The sequence below is a fragment of the Coregonus lavaretus genome, assembly GCF_964263955.1.
Source record: "Coregonus lavaretus genome assembly, chromosome: 23".
In the NCBI taxonomy this organism is placed as follows: Eukaryota; Metazoa; Chordata; class Actinopteri; order Salmoniformes; family Salmonidae; genus Coregonus; species Coregonus lavaretus.
In genome coordinates this window covers 6,054,623-6,081,150 of record NC_140010.1, presented here as the reverse complement: position 1 = coordinate 6,081,150, position 26,528 = coordinate 6,054,623, and the positions used below count along the sequence as shown (strand labels likewise).

At 46.1% G+C, this 26,528-nt stretch overlaps 1 protein-coding gene across 1 annotated transcript; it reads left to right on the top strand.

Annotated features, from left to right (window-relative positions):
* Nucleotides 1-533: 533 nt before the first annotated feature.
* Nucleotides 534-26,528, top strand: LOC311098764 (cullin-3-like). Its single transcript, XM_084139327.1, has 16 exons — nucleotides 534-762; nucleotides 3,790-3,987; nucleotides 7,007-7,120; nucleotides 11,605-11,765; nucleotides 12,642-12,756; nucleotides 13,186-13,414; nucleotides 15,692-15,837; nucleotides 16,184-16,360; nucleotides 16,617-16,787; nucleotides 17,777-17,884; nucleotides 18,387-18,511; nucleotides 20,206-20,302; nucleotides 20,503-20,637; nucleotides 20,855-21,041; nucleotides 23,347-23,492; nucleotides 25,882-26,528. Exons 1-16 carry the CDS (start codon nucleotides 703-705, stop codon nucleotides 26,011-26,013), a joined length of 2,301 nt encoding a protein of 766 aa, XP_083995453.1. The 5' UTR covers nucleotides 534-702; the 3' UTR covers nucleotides 26,014-26,528.

Sequence of the window (26,528 nt, the reverse complement as noted above, 5' to 3'; positions counted from 1 at the left end):
CCTGTCACACTATTAGGCCTAGTGACATCGCAATACCCCTCAGTTTACATTAGCACTCTGTCATGTTGCAGGCTTTATGTGTACATGCACACTGGTATTTAAATAACAAAACAGTATGGCTATCATGTGATTGAGACTGTATTGGCCAACTCATCATAGTAGACAGGCCTAGTGCATGGGCACTGACTATTCAATAATGTAGGTAAGTAGCTGGTGAGTGCAAAGAAATAATGCTAGATTTTGAAATGTGCACATTTGTGTAATATTTTTTAAAAATCCATGTCACCTCCAGTTTTCGCCACCAGATGAAATGCAATATGATATGAACTGAATAGACTGTATACACATAAATTGTCAATACCTGACACTGGGTTAAAGTTAATTGGATATATCTCCAACTTGTGGAATGAGGATGAACGTGCTATATATTTTTGCAACATTATTTTTTCCATGGTTCATCTCGCGTGATTTCGGTGCGCTGTTACTACTGCCCAGTGGAAGCTTGTTGTCCGCCATCACTGCAAGAAGAAGCTAGGCATAAATTGAGAGAAGAGGAGTGACAACAACAGCGCAGAGAGACGGACCCAAACCCAAGGGGAAGGTCGAGGGGGATCTTTACCGCTTTTCATTTGTAGGCCTCCCTGTTGCAGCCTAAAATAGTATTTCATGATAACATAGAGACGACGGACGTACTAACTAATCATGTCCAACCTCAAAGGCAGCGTCAAGAAGGACACCAAGATGAGGATAAGAGCCTTTCCTGTAAGTATTGGCCGGGTACGCTGAGACGCGAGCACCGGGGATGTCATTTGCTAAAGATGGGCCTGGCTAGCTAGCTAAACATATACTTTGAAAATGTCACTGTCAGCTAACAACAAGCTAACTAACTTAGCTTCGTATTGCGTAGATTCATATTCGCTAGTTGGCTAGCTAGCTTTGATTCGATCCGTTTATGTTATTTGTGCAATGCACATTGGAAAATATCCACTAGCTAACTTTAACTACTAGTTAGCTAGCTAACGTTAGCTAACTTGCGGTGTTGCTGACAAACTAGTTTCTAGCTAGGTCGTTGGCTAGCTATATACATTGCCAGCCAGCTAACTTTATTAGCTAGTTAGCAGAAACTTAGCTTGGTAACTAACTAGCTACCTGGCTAACTAAACTTTAGGTCAACTATCTATCGTTAGCTAGCAAGCTACCGGCTAACGTACTAACGTTAGCTACATAGCTATCTTACTAACTCGGCTACCAAGTTCGCCAGTCTTTCTCGAGTTAACCAGTTAGCTATTTAACCAGCTAACTAGTAACTAAAAAGTATACTTGTTCATTTTAGCTAGCTAGCTAACATTATAATTGAAACTTGCAAGGTAGCGAAGGTCGTTTTGATTATCATTCAGCCTGACTAATGTTAACTAGGACCTAACGTTAGTCTAGGTAGCAGCTAGCTAGTTCCTTAGCTGTGTAGCCAACTGCCCACCCGAAAAAACTGCCTGTAGCGTAGGCCTAACTTAGTTACCAGAAAGGGTATAACCACAGTTTCTAAACTCATTTGTCAAAGTTTAGTAAGTGTTTTTTTGTAAATCTGTGTCATGGTTTATATATATTTAGCCTGGCTATGTTGCAGAACTAACTAAGCATGTATAACTCTTTTTTTATGAGAGGAGTCCTACATTGTTGGATGCCAGACATTGACTGTATGTGTGAAGGAATGACATTGCAGTCAGGAACCTGGGCTTAGCCAGAAGTGTACTCTATCTCAGTCCCTGAATATCTCGCTCTCACACCCACACACCCACAGTGTTACACTCTGACTGCTTGAATGCTGCAGGAATAACAGCAGCAGGATGGCCATGCCAGTGCTTCTGTGACCACGCACTCAGTCTGTGTACCTGGACAGTAGCCAGGGTATGGGATATGCAGTTTTGCCTGCCTGCATACTTGCAGCAGCCCCACCTAATAATAACTGAGCAGGAGAAGGGAGAAGCTTTTCATCTTACACAACTGCTTGCCCGCCAGTTTAGTAGGCCCACCAAAGTGACTTTCAATATAGTGTGCGTTTAGGGCCTATGTGTTTGCTTGCATTTCTGCATGCTTGGGCAGGCTTTAATTTAGACTGCCATGGAAAAACTGGTTTCTATTTAGGCAATTTTCCCCTTTGCACTTGTTGGTGCATCCTGTACCCCTCAATTCAGTTGTTGGCGCCAATATAATAAGACTGATCATGTAATTACTTTGTAGAGGCGAGGCACTCCGTGTGGAAGAATGACTTGATGGCATGGCCCTCTCATTTTAAACTCTGACTCAGCCTATCTGTCGTTCTGTCTCCCTCAATTACTCCTCGTGTCCAAGTGTGAGTTGGAACAGCCATCTCTGGCGGGACAAACAGCAATGAAGTCAATCAAAGTTACAGCTTCCAGCCCTCTCCTTGCCTGTCTAATAGGTGTATGGTTGTGGCTGGAGTGTTAATGTGCTCTCTGATCAGGTGACGGGATCACTGAGGTTTGAATGGCCAAAAGAATGGCCATCTTGACAGGGTTTGATAGCTAGCTAAGCTGTCGTCATACTAATAGGCAAAGGGGCAAATATACTAGTTCACCTTGGCGCCTCTGCTCTGCCCACCTGAATTTTAATCAGAATCATATCTGTAGTTGATTTTTATTTTATTGACAGCATATTTTTTCCCCCTCACCTCATCTTGGAATTTTCCATTCTTCTGCACCTGCCTAGTGAAAGACCAGATGCTTTCCCCAAACAAATTCTCTCATTAATGAATTATGTGTTTATGCGGGCAGGCTAGCAAAAGAACTCCACTGGTTTGTTCACTTTGTTGTAGTGACAGACCATATCTGCATTAATAAAGTCATAGATTATGATTTTCATGTAGGCTAATGCAGGCAAATATATAATTTACTGCTATGTACATTCTACTATTGATAATTACCAATACTTTAAAAAAACACCTAGGCTTAGACCTAGATCATGCTATTTATAACCCACTGGAGTGGATGTGACCTGGACACGTCAGCCTCTGTTGAAGACCATTGTCCCGCCCAAGAACTACATGTACTTTTGTTTTTAAGTGTCTTTGAGATTATCTGTATAATAAAAATCCCTAATTTAAATAAATATATTTATAGTTAACTTATCGTGTGTTGTACCATCACAACCTACACAATATGCCTAATACAGATGTTCTGACTACAATTAACCTAGTCACTTGATTTCCTATTGCACCAACCCCTACCATCTCTCTGCCAATGAGCAACACAGACATCCCTAATTAAAGGCCGATGGCGTTGTCTCTTTGTTTCAAATGTGTCCAGACAAGGTGTGCTTCAACCGCCATGATTGAGTCACTGTGAAGTCATAATGGGCTAAACACTCACTCTAGTTTTAGGCCCTAGCAGCCTCTGCCTCCTGCGGTTTATCAAAGCAAGCTCGTACAACATTTTTAGGTTTCAAATCCTCACGCAAATCACAAAAATGCATACTAGGTGCAGGGCCAGCTTGTGGGTGAGTCGTCGATCATAGCCTTACCAAAACAACTTTGAGACTGTATAAAACACTGTACGATCCTTATAAACTTCCATCGTTGTTCTTACCCGATAGCAACCTCTAATGAATTACCAACAGCTGTGCACTGCTGTCATATCAATTGACAAAGATGTATTCTGTTCAGATTTGCAGAATGAGGAAACAATCCTTACCAAGAATGAACGGACACAGGCGAAAAGGGTCGAACTGTTCCGTTGTCATTGTTAATTCATTGTGTCCTATTCTCTCTCCTAGATGACGATGGACGAGAAGTATGTCAACAACATCTGGGACCTTCTGAAGAACGCCATCCAGGAGATCCAGAGGAAGAACAACAGCGGGCTGAGCTTCGAGGAGCTTTACAGGAATGCCTACACCATGGTGCTGCATAAGCACGGCGAGAAGCTCTACACGGGCCTGCGCCAGGTCGTCACCGAGCACCTCATCAACAAAGTAAAGGACTACGCCTCCCACAATGCACCACTGTTTATTTTCTATAAATAATTTCCCATAATACGCTGTGAAAGTGACCGTCCCTCACGCTTTGTAGTTTTGTTTCTTATGGTCTTCAAGCGCAAAAACCTGTGAATGCAATTGAAAACCTTCATAAGAGGCATTTGGCAGAAGTAAATTAATCCACAATCACAATATAATTGTATATATACACTACTGGTCAGAAGTTTTAGAACACCAACTCATTCAAGGGTTTTCTTAATTTTTACTATTTTCTACATTGTAGTATAATAGTGAAGACATCAAAATTATGAAATAACACATATGGAATCATGTAGTAACCAAAAAAGTGTTAAACAAATCAAAATACATTTTATATTTGAGATTCTTCAAATAGCCACCCTTTGCCTTGATGACAGCTTTGCACACTCTTGGTATTCTCTCAACCAGCTTCACCTGGAATGCTTTTCCAACAGTCTTGAAGGAGTTCCCACATATGCTGAGCTCTTGTTGGCTGCTTTTCCTTCACTCTGCCGTCCGACTCATCCCAAACCATCTCAATTTGGTTGAGGTCGGGGGATTGTGGACGCCAGGTCATCTGATGCAGCACTCCATCACTCTCCTTCTTGGTAAAATAGCCCTTACATAGCCTGGAGTTGTGTTGGGTCATTGTCCTGTTGAAAAACAAATGATTTTCCCACTAAGCCCAAACCAGATGGGATGGCGTATCGCTGCAGAATGCTGTGGTAGCCATGCTGGTTAAGAGTGCCTTGAATTCTAAATAAATCACAGACAGTGTCACCAGCAAAGCACCCCCACACCATAACACCACCTCCTCCATGCTTTATGGTGGGAACTACACATGCCGAGATCATCCGTTCACCCACACCGCGTCTCACAAAGACATGGCGGTTGGAACCAAAAATCTCCAATTTGGACTCCAGACCAAAGGACACATTTCCACCAGTCTAATGTCCATTGCTCGTGTTTCTTGGCCCAAGCAAGTGTCTTCTTGTTGGTGTCCTTTAGGAGTGGTTTCTTTGCAGCAATTCGACCCATGACGGCCTGAGTCTCCTCTGAACAGTTGATGTTGAGATGTCTGTTACTTGAACTCTGTGAAGCATTTATTTGGGCTGCAATTTCTGAGGCTGGTAACTCTAATGAACTTATCCTCTGCAGCAGAGGTAACTCTGGGTCTTCCATTCCTGCAGCGGTCCTCATGAGAGCCAGTTTCATCATAGCGCCTGATGGTTTTTGCGACTGCACTTAAAGAAACTTTCAAAATTGTTGATATTTTCCGGATTGACTGACCTTCATGTCTTAAAGTAATGATGAACTGTCGTTTCGCTTTGCTTATTTGAGCTGTGCTTGCCATAATATGGACTTGGTCTTTTACCAAATAGGGCTGTCTTCTGTATACCACCCCTACCTTGTCACAACACACCTGATTGGCTCAAACACATTAAGAAGGAAAGAAATTCCACAAATTAACTTTTTAAGAAGGCACACCTGTTAATTGAAATTCATTCCAGGTGACTACCTCATGAAGCTGGTTGAGAGAATGCCAAGAGTGTGCAAAGCTGTCATCAAGGCAAAGGGTGGCTATTTGAAGAATCTCAAATATAAAATATATTTTGATTTATTTAACACTTTTTTGGTTACTACATGATTCCATATGTGTTATTTCATAGTTTTGATGTCTTCACTATTATTCTACAATGTAGAAAATAGTAAAACAAATTAAAAAAAATTAAAACCCTTGAATGAGTAGGTGTGTTAACTTTTGACCGGTAGTGTATATATCTTAAATTAACCCTCTTTCATGAATTTGATTTATATAATCTTGAATCCCAATCAGAATGGTTTGGGTACGGAAGTAAATCTGAATAGGTGTTGACTTTCACAGCGAATTAGGCCCAGGAGTTTCTCCTGGTCACGTAACCATGTGGTCAAGAGAAACTCCTGGCCTTGGCTGTAATGTTCACCTTTTGTAAAGCACACAATTTGATATGCAAAATCAGCAGGGAACTTGTACACACACACACACACACCACTGTTCAGCTAAAATATAGATAGAAGGATGATAGATCAGAGCCATATAGCCTGCATGAAAACTGACCACACTCAAAACAGAACCAGACAGACAAACTTGATAGAACTCTTGTGATTTATTAGTATGGCTGTAGCAGTGTATTCTGTCTGGGGACTAGGCTAATTCATATGAACCACCTGCTGGTCTGCACTGGAATTTATCATTTGGTATCGCCTCCTCTCATGAATATAACATTTAGCATACAGCAGACCAGACAGCTGGGGTCATAACCTGTATGTCCACATGTTGTCAGTCCCCAGCTGTTTTAACACAGAGCCCTGGGTTGACGTTGCCCATAGGTACAGATCTAGGATCAGTTCATCCAATCTCATTCCTAACTTATACCATTAGGTTGGAAACTCTGCAATGCGTCGTGCCTAAGAACAGCCCTTAGCCGTGGTATATTGGCCATATACCACAAACCCCCGATGTGCCTTATTGCTATTATAAACTGGTTACCAATATAATTAGAGCAGTAAAAATAATTGTTTTGTCATACCCATGGTATATATATATATATATACCACGGCTGTCAACCAATCAGCATTCAGGGCTCGAACCACCTAGTTTATATTTTTTTGGGGATCAGTTTCCAACCTAATGGTATAAGTTAGGAATGAGATTGGATAAACTGAACCTAGATCTGTACCTATGGGCAACGTCAACCCAGGGCTCTGTGTTAAAACAGCTGGGGACTGACAACATGTGGACATACACTTGAAACCCTACCTCTTTAAGGAATACCTGGAATAGTATAAAAGTAATCATTTTACCCCTCCCCCACCCCCCATAAAAAAATTATGTAAATATACCACAAACCCCCAAGGTGCGTAATTACCTTGGATCAGTGTCTACAGGCAACTTTAACATAGTCTTAGCAAAGATATAGCTTCTGTCTATCAATTCTTATCTTATGTCTTTCCACAGGTACGGGAAGATGTCCTAAACTCGTTAAACAATAACTTTCTGCAAACTTTGAATCAAGCGTGGAACGACCACCAGACGGCCATGGTCATGATCAGAGACATCCTCATGTACATGGTAGGTGGCCTGCTTTATGTCTAGTTCACGTCAAACTCATTCCACGGCGGGCCGAGTGTCTGCGGGTTTTAGCCCCACCCTTGTACTTGATTGATGAATGAAGGTCACTAACTAGTAAAGAATCTGCAGAATTCCCGAAATGTCAGTCCTGAATGATTCTCCAGATGTCCTTTTAACCCCACACAGGTCTAATCAGTAGTATTGCGTCTTCAGAAAGCTGTAGAGTTTTATCTCCAGTTTAGTGTTTTGTCTCCAGTGGTTTCCCTGAAGTGTAAATAATAGTTTTCTCTTATGAAAGAATGACCCTGGCAGACTCTCCTCAACTACACGTCATAGCTGGGGTTGGGCGGGCCCAGCCTTGTAGTTGGGCAGAACAAACAGCTTCTGTTTTATTTCTCCAGTTTGTTGGGCAACTAGTGGCAACTCTACTTGATTTACTGTAACGGTAAGGCCAAGCGTCTGTGTGTACTGTATGAGAGGAGGTGAGGGGACAATACAGTGGCACAGCCGCTATTGAGACTGCAGAATTCTCTCAGGGGATTATTTTGTTTGTCTCTCGCCTCCCCCCACCCCTCTCAATTCAATTCAAAGGGCTCTCTCTCTCTCCTCCCCCCTCTCTCCTGAATTCAATTCAAAGGGCTTTATTGGCATGGGAAACATATGTTTTACATTGCCAAAGCAAGTGAAATAGATAATAAACAAAAGTGAAATAAACAATCAGAAATTAACAGTAAACGTTACACTCGCAAACGTTTCAAAGGAAGGAAGTTTCACCTTTCCCCTGGGTCCTGGGTCTTGTATTGCTCAGCTGCAGCAGCAGTTAGCTGCCTGGCCTGCTCAGTGCTAGGTGCAGTCTGCCTCTAGTCTGAGCTCTGTGTAGAGAGGAACTAATTAGAGGGGAAATGGTTTTGTTTTGTACAGTATGTAGGTAGGTAGGCTGTGTGGTCACTGGTTGACGAAATGGGATGATGATTTATTGTTATTTTGGTAATAAAACCAGAACTGAGATTTCAGCCATATGTCTTATTATTCTCTTGTATCTGGATAGTATATATATATATATATATATAGTGGGGAGAACAAGTATTTGATACACTGCCGATTTTGCAGGTTTTCCTACTTACAAAGCATGTAGAGGTCTGTAATTTTTATCATAGGTACACTTCAACTGTGAGAGACGGAATCTAAAACAAAAATCCAGAAAATCACATTGTATGATTTTTAAGTAATTAATTTGCATTTTATTGCATGACATAAGTATTTGATCACCTACCAACCAGTAAGAATTCCGGCTCTCACAGACCTGTTAGTTTTTCTTTAAGAAGCCCTCCTGTTCTCCACTCATTACCTGTATTAACTGCACCTGTTTGAACTCGTTACCTGTATAAAAGACACCTGTCCACACACTCAATCAAACAGACTCCAACCTCTCCACAATGGCCAAGACCAGAGAGCTGTGTAAGGACATCAGGGATAAAATTGTAGACCTGCACAATGCTGGGATGGGCTACAGGACAATAGGCAAGCAGCTTGGTGAGAAGGCAACAACTGTTGGCGCAATTATTAGAAAATTGAAGAAGTTCAAGATGACGGTCAATCACCCTCGGTCTGGGGCTCCATGCAAGATCTCACCTCGTGGGGCATCAATGATCATGAGGAAGGTGAGGGATCAGCCCAGAACTACACGGCAGGACCTGGTCAATGACCTGAAGAGAGCTGGGACCACAGTCTCAAAGAAAACCATTAGTAACACACTACGCCGTCATGGATTGAAATCCTGCAGCGCACGCAAGGTCCCCCTGCTCAAGCCAGCGCATGTCCAGGCCCCTGAAGTTTGCCAATGACCATCTGGATGATCCAGAGGAGGAATGGGAGAAGGTCATGTGGTCTGATGAGACAAAAATATAGCTTTTTGGTCTAAACTCCACTCGCCGTGTTTGGAGGAAGAAGGATGAGTACAACCCCAAGAACACCATCCCAACCGTGAAGCATGGAGGTGGAAACATCATTCTTTGGGGATGCTTTTCTGCAAAGGGGACAGGACGACTGCACCGTATTGAGGGGAGGATGGATGGGGCCATGTATCGCGAGATCTTGGCCAACAACCTCCTTCCCTCAGTAAGAGCATTGAAGATGAGTCGTGGCTGGGTCTTCCAGCATGACAACGACCCGAAACACAGCCAGCGCAACTAAGGAGTGGCTCCGTAAGAAGCATCTCAAGGTCCTGGAGTGGCCTTGCCAGTCTCCAGACCTGAACCCAATAGAAAATCTTTGGCGGGAGCTGAAAGTCCGTATTGCCCAGCGACAGCCCTGAAACCTGAAGGTCTGTATGGAGGAGTGGGCCAAAATCCCTGCTGCAGTGTGTGCAAACCTGGTCAAGACCTACAGGAAACGTATGATCTCTGTAATTGCAAACAAAGGTTTCTGTACCAAATATTAAGTTCTGCTTTTTTGATGTATCAAATACTTATGTCATGCAATAAAATGCAAATTAATTACTTAAAAATCATACAATGTGATTTTCTGGATTTTTGTTTTAGATTCCGTCTCTCACAGTTGAAGTGTACCTATGATAAAAATTACAGACCTCTACATGCTTTGTAAGTAGGAAAACCTGCAAAATCGGCAGTGTATCAAACACTTGTTCTCCCCAAGGGGAAAAAAAGTATTTGATCCCCTGCTGATTTTTTACGTTTGCCCACTGACAAAGACATGATCAGTCTATCATTTTAATGGTAGGTTTATTTGAACAGTGAGAGACAGAATAACAACAAACAAATCCAGAAAAACACATGTCAAAAATGTTATAAATTGATTTGCATTTTAATGAGGGAAATAAGTATTTGACCCCTCTGCAAAACATGACTTAGTACTTGGTGGCAAAACCCTTGTTGGCAATCACAGAGGTCAGACATTTCTTGTAGTTGGCCACCAGGTTTGCACACATCTCAGAAGGGATTTTGTCCCACTCCTCTTTGCAGATCTTCTCCAAGTCATTAAGGTTTCGAGCCTGACGTTTGGCAACTCGAACCTTCAGCTCCCTCCACAGATTTTCTATGGGATTAAGGTCTGGAGACTGGCTAGGCCACTCCAGGACCTTAATGTGCTTCTTCTTGAGCCACTCCTTTGTTGCCTTGGCCGTGTGTTTTGGGTCATTGTCATGCTGGAATACCCATCCACTACCCATTTTCAATGCCCTGGCTGAGGGAAGGAGGTTCTCACCCAAGATTTGACGGTACATGGCGCCGTCCATCATCCCTTTTGATGCGGTGAAGTTGTCCTGTCCCCTTAGCAGAAAACCCCCCCCCAAAGCATAATGTTTCCACCTCCATGTTTGACGGTGGGGATGGTGTTCTTGGGGTCATAGGCAGCATTCCTCCTCCTCCAAACACGGCGAGTTGAGTTGATGCCAAAGAGCTAGATTTTGGTCTCATCTGACCACAACACTTTCACCCAATTCTCCTCTGAATCATTCAGATTCATTGGCAAACTTCAGACGGCCCTGTATATGTGCTTTCTTGAGCAGTGGGACCTTGCGGGCGCTGCAGGATTTCAGTCCTTCACAGCGTAGTGTGTTACCAATTGTTTTCTTGGTGACTATGGTCCCAGCTGCCTTGAGATCATTGACAAGATCCTCCTGTGTAGTTCTGGGCTGATTCCTCACCGTGCTCATGATCATTGCAACTCCACGGGGTGAGATCTTGCATGGAGCCCCAGGCAGAGGGAGATTGACAGTTCTTTTGTGTTTCTTCCATTTGTGAATAATCGCACCAACTGTTGTCACCTTCTCACCAAGCTGCTTGACGATGGTCTCGTAGCCCATTCCAGCCTTGTGTACGTCTACAATGTTGTCCCTGACATCCTTGGAGAGCTCTTTGGTCTTGGCCATGGTGGAGAGTTTGGAATCTGATTGATTGCTTCTGTGGACAGGTGTCTTTTATACAGGTAACAAGCTGAGATTAGGAGCACTCCCTTTAAGAGTGTGCTCCTAATCTCAGCTCGTTACCTGTATAAAAGACACCTGGGAGCCAGAAATCTTTCTGATTGAGAGGGGGTCAAATACTTATTTCCCTCATTTAAAATGCAAATCAATTTATAACATTTTTGACATGCGTTTTTCTGGATTTTTTTGTTGTTATTCTGTCTCTCACTGTTCAAATAAACCTACCATTTAAAATTTATAGACTGATCATTTCTTTTTCAGTGGGCAAACTTACAAAATCAGCAGGGGATCAAATACTTTTTTCCCTCACTGTATATAGATTTATATTGGTGAGTCTAACCAAGTACCAAGCAGACCAGCCTGTCGGGTATCATATGGCTTTTCAAAGCAAAAAATATAACTTTTGGGAGTCCTTACCCGTTCCTGAATTTTTCATTTGCGTAACTGTGCAAAGAAGTTACTCTTCGGAGGACAATAAAATATTCAAATGTGTTTCATTCTAACTTACCACTCTAACGTGTTGTACTCTGCTTGGCTCCAGGACCGGGTGTACGTGCAGCAAAACAACGTGGAGAACGTCTACAACCTGGGCCTGATCATCTTCAGAGACCAGGTGGTGCGCTACGGCTGCATCCGAGACCACCTGCGCCAGACCCTGCTGGACATGATCGCACGCGAGAGGAAGGGAGAGGTGGTGGACAGGTAAGGACTGTTCTGGGATCTGTCTAACAAAAGAAAGACCTGTATCTATTCACAAAGTGTCTCAGAGTATTAGTGCTGATCCTAGATCAGCCCTCCTACTCAATGCTTTGTGAATACAGGCCCTGCTACTGTTTATCAGGTAGTGGGTATTTGTAAACACATTTGTCATCCTGAGTGGCGCAGTGGTCTAAGGCATGTGCAGATTAACTGCATCGCAGTGCTAACTGTGCCACTAGATCCTGGTTCGAATCCAGGCTCTGTCGCAGCCGGCCGTGACCGGGAGACTCATGGGCGGCGCACAATTGGCCCAGCGTCGTCCAGGGTAGGGGAGGGAATGGCCGGCAGGGATGTAGCTCAGTTGATAGAGCATGGCGTTTGCAACGCCAGGGTTGTGGGTTCGATTCCCACGGGGGGACAGTATAAAAAAAAAAATATATGTATTCACTAACTGTAAGTCGCTCTGGATAAGAGCGTCTGCTAAATGACTAAAATGTAAATGTAAATGTATTTGGTGAGGCTGGTGAATAAAGGCAATGTCCTGGGGGACAATGGCTGGCTGTGAGGTTTAAGCCCCTGAAACCACTCCATCTTTTTCTTTGGCTGTTTTTTTATTTAGGCCTATGATAAGGGCAGTAGCACATCCTATTCACAGAGAACTGACCTTTCAACTTGGGAGATTAACAGCTTAGCCTACTACATTAATGACCACTCTGGCAAATGGGTTTTACTCAATGTTACCTCTTTTGAAAAACCAATGTGGTTGTTTTAAGGAGTCATAAAACTCTTAATCCTATCATATGTTTTTATCTCTTTAAAGAAAAATCTATCAACAAAAAAAAAATCTATATCCTATGTTTATTCCTTGTGTTTGTACAGGGGAGCGATCAGGAACGCCTGTCAGATGCTGATGATTCTCGGCCTGGAGGGCAGGTCTGTGTACGAGGAAGACTTTGAGTCCCCCTTCTTAGAAATGTCTGCAGAATTCTTCCAGGTGGGTTGGGCAGCTTTTTACACGCTGTCTTTTTTTTGTCAAGTCATTATGACTGCTGAGATTGTTTTATGGCGTTGTCATGGATGCTAAAAACACGTAACCAAGCTATTGCAAAACGTTAAGATGCATTAAGTCATTGGAGCTCCTCACTATCCTCATCCAACCCCATATAGCAATGTTCCACAATATAGGTGACATATCTTTGTTTGTGGTCATGCAAATCCTTTTCATGAGTGGAAGCCCATCAGTTCATGTAATTTTGTGCTCCTCAACAATTGTCCACATTTAATAAAAATGCTTTTGTTTTATATAAAATGGTATTGCTCTATCAACCTCCAACTTCCGGTTTGTTCTGTATCTGAAATACCTCATCTCAACCATACCCTGTTCTACCCCCTCCTCAAACCATACCCTGTTCTACCCCCTCAGATGGAGAGCCAGAAGTTCCTAGCGGAGAACAGTGCCAGTGTGTACATCAAGAAGGTGGAGGCCAGGATCAACGAGGAGATAGAGCGGGTGTTGCACTGCCTGGACAAGTCCACAGAGGAGCCCATCGTCAAGGTGGTGGAGCGGGAGCTCATTTCCAAACACATGAAGACCATCGTGGAGATGGAGAACTCTGGCCTGGTCCACATGCTCAAGAATGGCAAGACAGAAGGTAAACAAGGAAAACAGGCTTGATTTACAGGCAACGGATTAAGACTGAATTCAGTTATAATCCAGATTTATGAGAACTTTACTTGTGAGTTGAATTATTTCAGGAGACCTGGGGCCTTTTTCAAAAAGCATCTCAGAGTAGGTGTGCTGACCTAGGATCAGGTCATCCTGTTCATATAATATTTTTCACTAGGGTCTAAAAGGGAAAACGTATCCTAGATCAGCATTCCTATTCTGAGACTTTGTAAAAAATGGGCCCTGGACTGTGGGTGATTTTCATGTAAAAAGGTTGTCCGGACATAGGCATGTTAATCAATGGGTCTCCAGACCTCGCCATAAGATTCTTATTTTTGGGTCATGGTTTCAAACTGTCCAAGCTGGAAGCATGAGTTGTGTTAACATGGTGGGTCACAAAATAACTCCAAAAGTGTTAGTCCCGTGTAGCTCAGTTGGTAGAGCATGGCGTTTGCAACGTCAGGGTTGTGGGTTCGATACCCACGGGGGGCCAGTATGAAAATGTATACACTCACTAACTGTAAGTCGCTCTGGATAAGAGCGTCTGCTAAAATGACTAAAATGTTAGTAAGAGGCATAGTTTTAAAAAGCTTTGGGAATATAAGATTTGAAACCAGTCATTCCAGGAAGGGGTTGGGCTCACTGTAGGTGAGACGGGTTCGTTGCTGTTGCCAGTGTTGATAAAACAGGGCACCTCAATATCAGCCTGTCTGGTTTCTAGCTTATTAAGTAGATCCAAGTGTTTGTTTAAAATATTGAACATGATCTGGCATGAGATGATTGTATACATGGCTATGTTTACACAGCCAGCCAAGGAACACAATTCAGATATATTTTTTCCCATATCCAATCTCTTTTTTTGGACTGTCCACACTCAGTTTTACATGTGACCCATATCAGCTTTGTACATTCACACTGATGTAGCCTCTGAAGTAGCACACAGATGCAACGCTCATTTCCTGTCACTGTTCCTTAAAATGTTGGGGGTGGTTGTCATGATAATGGCAAGTCATGTGCGCACACAAACACTATAGAGCAAACAAATGAGGCCACATATGGATGTGGTATAAATCTGAAGTCAAAAGATCAGATTCCATGTATTTACATTTTACATTTTAGTCATTTAGCAGACGCTCTTATCCAGAGCGACTTACAGGAGCAATTAGGGTTAAGTGCCTTGCTCAAGGGCACATCGACAGATTTTTCACCTAGTCGGCTCGGGGATTAGAACCAGCGACCTTTCGGTTACTGGCACAACGCTCTTACCCACTAAGCTACCTGCCGCCCCGAGCCATTTTGTTGTTGCTGTTTTATACATTTGGTAAAAGATAAGATGGGGATCAGATATGAAAATAAGTGGCAAAAGATCTGAGAATGGGTTGCCTGTGTAACCGCAGTCAATTAGGAAGAATCTACCAAATACCCAAAGCTGATTAGTGAAGCTGCTGGAGGCAAAAGACAAAACTGGAGAAACAGGAAAAAATCTCTGCACACTTCCAGTCAGATCCACATTTATTTTAATTATAGCTGAGCTTTCGATCAGTCGACCATCAGAGCATATCTCCACAAACAGTAGTGGGACAGAAGGCCACACAGAGAGCCAGAGATAATTACAGACACCTGTGGTAAGCTGACGTACCCAAAATGGCCACTAGATGTCATACTATCAGTTAGAAATACAAATACTAGATGTTACAAGACCTATTATAGATGAGTTGACAGAATTAAACCCTCCTGTTGTTCATTATCAAATCGTAGAGTCAAATAAGTTCACTCTCACTCACCCAGGCATTTACTGGTTCACGTCAGTTCATTTTCTTGACCGGAATTAGCTTCAAACGCATTTCTTGAGCTCTGCATAGTTACCTCACAGATTAACTCTGAAACCGTGGCAAACCAGACACACTGGCTCTGCCTGTCTGTATTTCTGTGTCTTTCACATCTTAACCAATGTGAATTACAGACAGGCAGAGCCAGTGCATCTTAACCAATGTGAATTACAGACAGGCAGAGCCAGTGCATCTTTGACATCTTAACCAATGTCAAGTTCTGACTGTAAATCTGTGTATTGGTTTGAACTTCCTTCATAACTAATCTATTCTCCATCTTCCTCTCATTGTCCCCCTCTCTCTTCCTTTCATTCTTCCTCTCCCCCTCTCTCTTCCTCTCCCCCTCTCTATCGCTTTCTCTCTTCCTCTCCCCCCTCTCTCTTCCTCTCCCCCCTCTCTTTCTCTCCTCTCCTCCTCCCTCTCTTCCTCTCCAGACCTGGGCTGCATGTACAAGCTGTTCAGCCGTGTGCCTAACGGCCTGAAGACCATGTGTGAGTGTATGAGCTCCTACCTGAGGGAGCAGGGAAAGGCTCTGGTGTCAGAGGAGGGTGAGGGCAAGAACCCTGTCGACTATATCCAGGTACGCTGGGCCTAACCTCCAATCAAAGATTGTCCGGCATCTTTTATTCTCAGAACATACCCATAACAATCAGGGCGCAGAGTATTTCCTGACCAGAAAGAACTAAAGACTGAAAGTGTAAAATCTAAAGCGTTTGAAATAGTAACATAGGTAACTACCCTCATAAGCATTGAAGCTACGGTTCCAGCCCACTCTTTTTAGGGTTACCTTTTTAGGGCACCTCCAAGAGTTAACGCGTAAACCACTTGGAATCTAATAGTATCTGTGTGTGTTATTACTTATTGTAAAGTGTGCTGTGATTTTAATTCCCTTTAAATAAAGTTGGATTTGATTCTCTCTCCTATAGGGCCTGTTGGACCTAAAGACGCGGTTCGACCGCTTCCTCCTGGAGTCGTTCAACAACGACCGGCTCTTCAAGCAGACTATCGCCGGAGACTTTGAGTACTTCCTTAACCTCAACTCCCGCTCCCCAGAATACCTCTCCCTCTTCATCGACGACAAGCTCAAGAAGGGAGTCAAAGGAGTACGTCATTGAAGTGTTCAACCTGCTAAATGTTATATTGCTACACTTCAATGGACTAATCTCATGTGGTACCCTGCCCTCCGCATAGTGCACTAGCTCTGGCCGGAACCACATACAGACGTGGCTCTGGCCAGAACCACACTTTTTTCTCAAGTCCTTTTTGGATCATTAACATAAAAACACTATTTAATTGAGAATAAAGGGAAACTATTCAAACCAGTATCCTAACTGTCTGTCTGTCTGTCTGGGTCTCCAGCTGACAGAGCAGGAGGTGGAGTCCATCCTGGACAAGGCCATGGTGCTGTTCCGGTTCATGCAGGAGAAGGATGTGTTTGAGAGATACTACAAACAGCACCTAGCCAGGAGGCTGCTCACCAACAAGAGCGTCTCTGACGACTCTGAGAAGAATATGATCTCCAAGCTCAAGGTGAGGAGAGGGCGAGTCAAGTCTGCTGTCAATTAGACATTGACATTTGAAATCCAATATATTACTAATTAATTTGATTTTAGTTACATTATTTTTTATTATTAATCAGGAATTTAGGATGTTCTTGACTATCTTACATTTCTATCTAAGCATTAGAATGGACCGGTAGCCGTTTGACCTGGTTTTCCATATTGTGCTGGTCCCATCCCTGAACCTGTGTGACTCGCTGTGCTGTGTGACTCGCTGTGCTGTGTGACTCGCTGTGCTGTGTGACTCGCTGTGCTGTGTGACTCGCTGTGCTGTGTGACTCGCTGTGCTGTGACTCGCTGTGCTGTCTGACTCGCTGTGCTGTGACTCGCTGTGCTGTGACTCGCTGTGCTGTGACTCGCTGTGCGGTGTGACTCGCTGTGCTGTGACTCGCTGTGCTGTGTGACTCGCTGTGCTGTGTGACTCGCTGTGCTGTGTGACTCGCTGTGCTGTGACTCGCTGTGCTGTGACTCGCTGTGCTGTGTGACTCGCTGTGCTGTGTGACTCGCTGTGCTGTGTGACTCGCTGTGCTGTGTGACTCGCTGTGCGGTGTGACTCGCTGTGCTGTGTGACTCGCTGTGCGGTGTGACTCGCTGTGCGGTGTGACTCGCTGTGCGGTGTGACTCGCTGTGCTGTGACTCGCTGTGCTGTGACTCGCTGCTCTGTGACTCGCTGTGCTCTGTGACTCGCTGTGCTCTGTGACTCGCTGTGCTCTGTGACTCGCTGTGCTGTCTTCTCTGTGCTGTGACTCGCTGTGCTGTGACTCGCTGTGCTGTGACTCGCTGTGCTGTGACTCGCTGTGCTGTGACTCGCTGTGCTCTGTGACTCGCTGTGCCGTGACTCGCTGTGCTCTGTGACTCGCTGTGCTGTGACTCGCTGTGCTGTGACTCGCTGTGCTGTGTGACTCGCTGTGCTGTGACTCGCTGTGCTCTGTGACTCGCTGTGCTGTCTTCTCTGTGTAGACTGAGTGTGGCTGTCAGTTCACCTCTAAACTGGAAGGGATGTTCAGAGACATGAGCATCTCCAACACCACCATGGACGAGTTCAGACAACACCTACAGTCCACGGGGGTAAGACAGTGTTACACCTCTCCACTCACAACACACACCCCAAACAGTCCACATTGTCAACACACACCCCTAACAGTCCACATTGTCAACACACACCCCTAACAGTCCACATTGTCAACACACACCCCAAACAGTCCACACTGTCAACACACACCCCAAACAGTCTACACTGTCAACACACACCCCAAACAGTCCACATTGTCAACACACACCCCAAACAGTCCACACTGTCAACACACACCCCAAACAGTCTACACTGTCAACACACACCCCAAACAGTCCACATTGTCAACACACACCCCAAACAGTCCACATTGTCAACACACACCCCAAACAGTCAACAGGTATAAGATATTATAAAAATTACTATTTCCATCAAAGAAAAACTGCCATTGATATAAAACATGTCTGATCTCTTGTTTCTGTGTAATAAACCCTGGACTCCTGTTTTGTGTCTTGGTTCTCCTTTTCACATTGTGACTGTGACTGCCATTTCTCCCAGGTGTCTCTAGGGGGCGTCGACCTCACAGTAAGAGTGCTCACCACTGGCTATTGGCCCACACAGTCGGCCACGCCCAAATGCACCATCCCCCCCTCCCCCAGACACGCCTTCGAGGTCTTCAGAAGGTACGAGCCATCCTCTGAGCCTCATCGATGGATCTGTTATCTATTAGATTTGTCTTACACAGTGCTGTCCATTTTTTATTTATAGTACCAGTCAAAAGTTTGGACACCTACACATTCAAGGGTTTTTATTTATTTGTAAAAAAATTTACATTGTAGAATAATAGTGAAGACATCAGAACTATGAAATAACACATGGAATCATGTAGTAACCAAACAAGTGTTAAACAAATCAAAATATATTTTATATTTGAGATTCTTCAGCTAGCCATCCTTTGCCTTGATGACAGCTTTGCACATTCTTGGCATTCTCTCAACCAGCTTCATGAGGTAGTCACCTGGAATGCATTTCAATTAACAGGTGTGCCTTGTTAAAAGTTAATTTGTGGAATTTCTTTCCTTCTTAATGCATTTGAGCCAATCAGGTGTGTTGTGACAAGGTAGGGGTGGTATACAGAAGATAGCCCTATTTGGTAAAAGACCAAGTCCACATTATGGCAAGAACAGCTCAAATAAGCAAAGAGAAACGACAGTCCATTATTACTTTAAGACATGAAGGTCAGTCAATCCGGAAAATGTCAAGAACTTTGAACGTTTCTTCAAGTGCAGTCGCAAAAACCATCAAGCGCTATGATGAAACTGGCTCTCATGAGGACCGCCACAGGATTTGAAGAGCCAGAGTTACCTCTGCTGCAGAAGATAAGTTCATTAGAGTTATTTACCAGCCTCAGAAATTGCAGCCCAAATAAATGCTTCACAGAGTTCATCACAGACACATCTCAACATCAACTGTTCAGAGGGGACTATGTGAATCAGGCCTTCGTGGGTCGAATTGCTGCAAAGAAACCACTACTTAACGGACACCAATAATAAGAAGAGACTTGCTTGGGCCAAAAAACACGCGCAATGGACATTAGACCGGTGGAAATGTGTCCTTTGGTCTGGAGTCCAAATTTGAGATTTTTGGTTCCAACCGCCATGTCTTTGTGAGACGCGGTGTGGGTGAATGGATGATCTCTGCGTGTGTAGTTCCCACCGTAAAGCATGGAGGAGGTGGTGTTATGGTGTGGGGGTGCTTTGCTGGTGATACTGTCTGTGATTTATTTAGAATTCAATGCACACTTAACCAGCATGGCTACCACAGCATTCTGCCGCGATACGCCATCCCATCTGGTTAGGGCTTAGTGGAACTATCATTTGTTTTTCAACAGGACAATGACCCAACACACCTCCAGGCTGTGTAAGGGCTATTTTACCAAGATATGGAGTGCTGCATCAGATGACCTGGCGTCCACAATACCCCGACCTCAACCCAATTGAGATGGTTTGGGATGAGTCGGACGGCAGAGTGAAGGAAAAACAGCCAACAAGTGCTCAGCATATGAAGGAACTCCAAGACTGTTGGAAAAGCATTCCAGGTGAAGCTGGTTGAGAGAATACCAAGTGTGCAAAGCTGTCATCAAGGCAAAGGGTGGCTATTTGAAGAATCTCAAATATAAAATATATTTTGATTTGTTTAACACTTTTTTTTGGTTACCACATGACTCCATATGTGTTATTTCATAGTTGTGATGTCTTCACTATTATTCTACAATGTAAAATGATAGAAAAACCCTTGAATGAGTAGGTGTGTCCAAACTTTTGACTGGTACTGTATATTCTTGTGGCATTTACTTAGTGACGACATCTTCTGTTAGGTTCTACTTGGCCAAACACAGCGGCAGACAGTTGACCCTTCAGCACCACATGGGCTCAGCCGACCTCAACGCAACCTTCCACGGCCCCATCAAGAAGGTAAAGGGCCCTGCCTGCAATAAGGGATGGAGGGCCTACTCAGAATGACATGAATTGTAGCTTTCCTAAGCTGTTGTATGTTAAACGCTGAACTTTTAAAAACATTTATCCTTCTCTTCATCTCTCTCCACTCTCCCTTTCTTCTCTTAACCCTTCTCCACCTCTTTCTACCTGTCTCCACTCTGTCACTCTCTCTTCAGGAGGATGGTTCGGAGGTAGGAGTGGGAGGAGCCCAGGTGACGGGCTCTAACACCAGGAAACACATACTGCAGGTGTCAACCTTCCAGATGACCATCCTCATACTCTTCAACAACAGAGAAAAGTCCACGTTCGAGGTAAGAGCCAGACACAGGTACAGGCTTGTCAGTCTAAATCACACGGAAGTGTTAGAATTCACAGATAAAGGTGGCAAGTGGAAAAACAAATCTTCTTTCCTCCTCTCCGTTCTCTGCTTCCCTTTCTCTTTCACTCCCTCTCCTCCTCCTTTACGCTCTCTCCCCCTTTCTCTTTCACTCCCCCTCTCTCTCCTCCTTCCCTCTTCCCCCACTGTAGGAGATCCAGCAGGAGACAGACATACCGGAGAGGGAGCTGGTGCGAGCGCTTCAGTCGCTGGCCTGCGGGAAGCCCACCCAGCGCGTCCTCACCAAGGAGCCCAAGTCCAAGGAGATTGAGAACGGCCATGTGTTTACAGTCAACGATCAGTTTACCTCTAAGCTGCACAGAGTCAAAATACAGACAGGTGAGTGTGTGTAGTCTGTCTGTCTGTCTTTGTTAGTCTAATGAGATGGGTTTTATAAATCATAAAAGGACCCATATCACAGTGGTCTCCCACTCTGGTCTGGGGAGCTGCAGGCTTATGCAGTTAGGGTCAACTTCTACTATTGCTCATTTAACCTCTGTGAATGTTGACCTTTGATTTTGCCCTGATGACCTGAGGTGCGTTCAGCAGGACACACAGATAGAAATATGCTATTTAGAACAAATATGCCTCTTACATGTCGAGTTTTGCAAAATAATTGGCTCTATTTGTGGCATTTCTATCTGCAATGTTCGACAATGTTTGGCTACTGAACGTGGCCCTCTTCTGAGGTTGCTCTCCCTCCCTCCCTCCGTGTACTGAGGTTGCCCCCCCCTCCCTCCGTGTACTGAGGTTGCCCCCCCCCCCCTCCGTGTACTGAGGTTGCCCCCCCCCCCCTCCGTGTACTGAGGTTGCCCCCCCCCCCCTCCGTGTACTGAGGTTGCCCCCCCCCCCCCTCCGTGTACTGAGGTTGCCCCCCCCCCCCTCCGTGTACTGAGGTTGCCCCCCCCCCCCTCCGTGTACTGAGGTTGCCCCCTCCCTCCGTGTACTGAGGTTGCCTCCTCCCTCCGTGTACTGAGGTTGCCCCCCCCCCCCCCCTCCGTGTACTGAGGTTGCCCCCCCCCCCCCCTCCGTGTACTGAGGTTGCCCCCCCCCCTCCCTCCGTGTACTGAGGTTGCCCCCCCCCCTCCCTCCGTGTACTGAGGTTGCCCCCCCCCCCTCCCTCCATGTACTGAGGTTTCCCCCCCCCCCCCCCCTCCCTCCGTGTACTGAGGTTGCCCCCCCCCCCTCCCTCCGTGTACTGAGGTTGCCCCCCCCCCTCCGTGTACTGAGGTTGCCCCCCCCCCCCTCCCTCCGTGTACTGAGGTTGCCCCCCCCTCCCTCCGTGTACTGAGGTTGCCCCCCCCCCCCTCCGTGTACTGAGGTTGCCCCCCCCCCCCCCCCCCCTCCGTGTACTGAGGTTGCCCCCCCCCCCCTCCGTGTACTGAGGTTGCCCCCTCCCTCCGTGTACTGAGGTTGCCCCCCCCCCCTCCGTGTACTGAGGTTGCCCCCCCCCTCCCTCCGTGTACTGAGGTTGCCCCCCCCCCCCCTCCGTGTACTGAGGTTGCCCCCCCCCTCCCTCCGTGTACTGAGGTTGCCCCCCCCCCCTCCCTCCGTGTACTGAGGTTGCCCCCCCCCCCTCCGTGTACTGAGGTTGCCCCCCCCCTCCCTCCGTGTACTGAGGTTGCCCCCCCCCCCCCCCCTCCCTCCGTGTACTGAGGTTGCCCCCCCCCCCTCCCTCCGTGTACTGAGGTTGCCCCCCCCCCCCCCCCCCCCCCTCCCTCCATGTACTGAGGTTGCCCCCCCCCCCTCCCTCCGTGTACTGAGGTTGCCCCCCCCCCCCCCTCCCTCCGTGTACTGAGGTTGCCCCCCCCCCCCTCCCTCCGTGTACTGAGGTTGCTGTCTCTCCCTCCTTCCCTCCTTCCCTGTACTGAGGTTGCTGTCTCTCTCTCCTTCCCTCCTTCCCTGTACTGAGGTTGCTGTCTCTCTCTCCTTCCCTGTACTGAGGTTGCTGTCTCTCTCTCCTTCCCTGTACTGAGGTTGCTGTCTCTCCCTCCTTCCCTCCTTCCCTGTACTGAGGTTGCTGTCTCTCTCTCCTTCCCTGTACTGAGGTTGCTGTCTCTCTCTCCCTCCCTGTACTGAGGTTCCTGTCTCTCCCTCCTTCCCTGTACTGAGGTTGCTGTCTCTCTCTCCTTCCCTCCTTCCCTGTACTGAGGTTGCTGTCTCTCCCTCCTTCCCTCCTTCCCTGTACTGAGGTTGCTGTCTCTCCCTCCTTCCCTCCTTCCCTGTACTGAGGTTGCTGTCTCTCCCTCCTTCCCTCCTTCCCTGTACTGAGGTTGCTGTCTCTCTCTCCTTCCCTGTACTGAGGTTGCTGTCTCTCTCTCCCTCCCTGTACTGAGGTTCCTGTCTCTCCCTCCTTCCCTGTACTGAGGTTGCTGTCTCTCTCTCCTTCCCTCCTTCCCTGTACTGAGGTTGCTGTCTCTCCCTCCTTCCCTCCTTCCCTGTACTGAGGTTGCTCTCTCTCCCTCCTTTCCTCCTTCCCTGTACTGAGGTTGCTGTCTCTCTCTCCTTCCCTGTACTGAGGTTGCTGTCTCTCTTTCCTTCCCTGTACTGAGGTTGCTGTCTCTCCCTCCTTCCCTGTACTGAGGTTGCTGTCTCTCTCTCCTTCCCTGTACTGAGGTTCCTGTCTCTCTCTCCCTCCCTCCAGTTGCTGCTAAGCAGGGCGAGTCGGACCCTGAGAGGAAGGAAACACGGCAAAAGGTGGACGACGACAGGAAGCATGAGATCGAGGCGGCCATCGTCCGCATCATGAAGTCCAGGAAGAGGATGCAGCACAACGTCCTGGTAGCAGAGGTGGGTGTGGCCTTAACGTCCTGGTAGCAGAGGTGGGTGTGGCCTTAACGTCCTGGTAGCAGAGGCGGGTGTGGCCTTAACGTCCTGGTAGCAGAGGTGGGTGCGGCCTTAACGTCCTGGTAGCAGAGGTGGGTGCGGCCTTAACGTCCTGGTAGCAGAGGTGGGTGCGGCCTTAACGTCCTGGTAGCAGAGGTGGGTGCGGCCTTAACGTCCTGGTAGCAGAGGTGGGTGCGGCCTTAACGTCCTGGTAGCAGAGGTGGGTGCGGCCTTAACGTCCTGGTAGCAGAGGTGGGTGCGGCCTTAACGTCCTGGTAGCAGAGGTGGGTGCGGCCTTAACGTCCTGGTAGCAGAGGTGGGTGCGGCCTTAACGTCCTGGTAGCAGAGGTGGGTGCGGCCTTAACGTCCTGGTAGCAGAGGTGGGTGCGGCCTTAACGTCCTGGTAGCAGAGGTGGGTGCGGCCTTAACGTCCTGGTAGCAGAGGTGGGTGCGGCCTTAACGTCCTGGTAGCAGAGGTGGGTGCGGCCTTAACGTCCTGGTAGCAGAGGTGGGTGCGGCCTTAACGTCCTGGTAGCAGAGGTGGGTGCGGCCTTAACGTCCTGGTAGCAGAGGTGGGTGCGGCCTTAACGTCCTGGTAGCAGAGGTGGGTGCGGCCTTAACGTCCTGGTAGCAGAGGTGGGTGCGGCCTTAACGTCCTGGTAGCAGAGGTGGGTGCGGCCTTAACGTCCTGGTAGCAGAGGTGGGTGCGGCCTTAACGTCCTGGTAGCAGAGGTGGGTGCGGCCTTAACGTCCTGGTAGCAGAGGTGGGTGCGGCCTTAACGTCCTGGTAGCAGAGGTGGGTGCGGCCTTAACGTCCTGGTAGCAGAGGTGGGTGCGGCCTTAACTATCATAGACATAAATGGGTTGTTTCCTGGACACAGAATAAGCTTAGTCCTGGGCCTTTTCTCCATTGGATTTGCTCAACTCCTGCGTCGTCTCTCGCCTCCTATTGAAAAAGGTCAAAGTTTATTGAGGAGAGAGAAAGTGGACAAAAATGCGCTTGTATGATATGAGAAGCTCCTTCTCTCGTGCGTCATCAGTCAAATTCCGTTTACAGGGGTGGATCCCAAAATAAATGTGTAAAGTGATAAAAAACAAATGAAGTTGGTTGTGCAAGGCATTTTATAGCTAAAACGATAAGTAGCATATTGTTTTTAAACGTATGCATGCTTTTCTCCTCCCACAAAACAACAGCTGATTCAAAGTGGGTGTGGCAGATTTCAAAACCTTTCCAATAAAGACTTGTAGGATACCCATGACTCTCCTCCAATGAAAGGTGGCTATAGAGGAGGGGAGGACACTCTGCCGTTCGCCTACTAACGAATTGACATCCATCTACTCGACCACTTATCGGTTTCTGGGATCACGGTGGAGAAAGGGTGGAGGATGGACTTTTGCCCTAGACTAAAAACTAGCTCAATGGAGAATTTCCATTAACTGTTTTTAGTCCAATATATCTGTTTTAGGGAAACCGGCCCATAGGGTCTGGAGAGAGCTCTCTGCCTTTAGCTCTACAGCTGTACTGCCCTAGACTTCATTTGGTTTATTTGACAGGGACAACACACATTGGTCAATATTTCAGACTAAAAGGCGCTGCGTGGCCAATCCGTCTTCTGCATTGGCCGTGCAGCAGTTGCGGTGATACGGCCTCTGCAGAAGTCAGGGCATTCAACCTGCTAGCGCTTTGCGGAGCAGCGCAGAGCTGTTGTGAAGGAAGTGAGTTTGTGTTCATACAGGACCTCCCACCCTCACCTACCGTGAACCAATCATGTCAATGCGGAGCTTTGCAGAGACCTCCGCATTGTTCCAACATTTGGGAGGCGCACGGCGATGTGGTACGGAGCTCAATTTGGCCTCTGCGTTCCTCCGGAGGCTCTGCAACAACCTCCATATGAAGCCACTGACCACATTTTCGGATCAAGCATAAATTGGCTCTTATCCAGCTGGTTTATTTTTATCTGTTGTCCATTCAGTCCCTCTCTTCATAGCATGTGTAGGGTTGGTAATCATTGCTGTGCAGCCAGGTTTGGAAGATCATTTTTATTATTACAATCTGCGTCTAGATAATTTCTGCGTCAATTTGGTTGAATATATATATATATATATGGAAATGTTTATCCCTACAGTATTTCAGTGAGTACTTTGAGGCAACTTTTGCAACATGAGTACCGGCAATCATCTCTGTGCTATTCTTTCACCAATCATGTTATGGTTTTTCATGAAAATACACAATTCCTCAGAACTTGGATATTTCGGCACATATTTCAGTACAGGACATTTCAGCACAATCTGTTGAAACAGAGAAACGATAGTGTAGATTCTAATAGTATTATTGTACTTCTTATCTCTCCAGGTTACCCAGCAGCTGAGGGCCCGGTTTCTCCCCAGTCCCGTGGTCATTAAGAAGCGCATTGAAGGACTAATAGAGAGAGAATACTTGGCACGGACGCCTGAGGATCGCAAAGTCTACACCTACGTTGCATAAGACGCAAAGTCTACACCTACGTTGCAAAAGAGGAGGAGAGGAGCGTTGTGGGAGAGGAGATAAATGGATTGAGGGGAGTTTTTTTGGGGGGTGGGGGGGGGGGGGGGAGTGTTGTGCGCATGGACTGGGAAGTTCCTTTTAAAAGATAAATGCTGGGAAGCTGACTCCTCCCTTTACAAAAACGACAAAACACAGAAGCAAATGGCACAAAAAACATACACACAAAAAAACAATACATGAAGTGTTGTACTTTTTTTTTTTTTATCAGGCCAACTACTCCTCTTGCTCCCTGTGAGAATTTCAACATGGATGGATTCCAGCTTTTCACCGTTTCACCCTTGTAGAGATCAACCTTAAAGAATCCCTTGGGAAAGATGTGAATGCACCACTTTTTTTTTTTGGGGGGGGGGGGGGGGGGGTTTCAATACTGTATAAAAATGAGAATGAATGATTAAAAACAAAACAAAACAGCAAATGTGGATTGCTACAAAAATAAATAAAAAATCTTGAATATT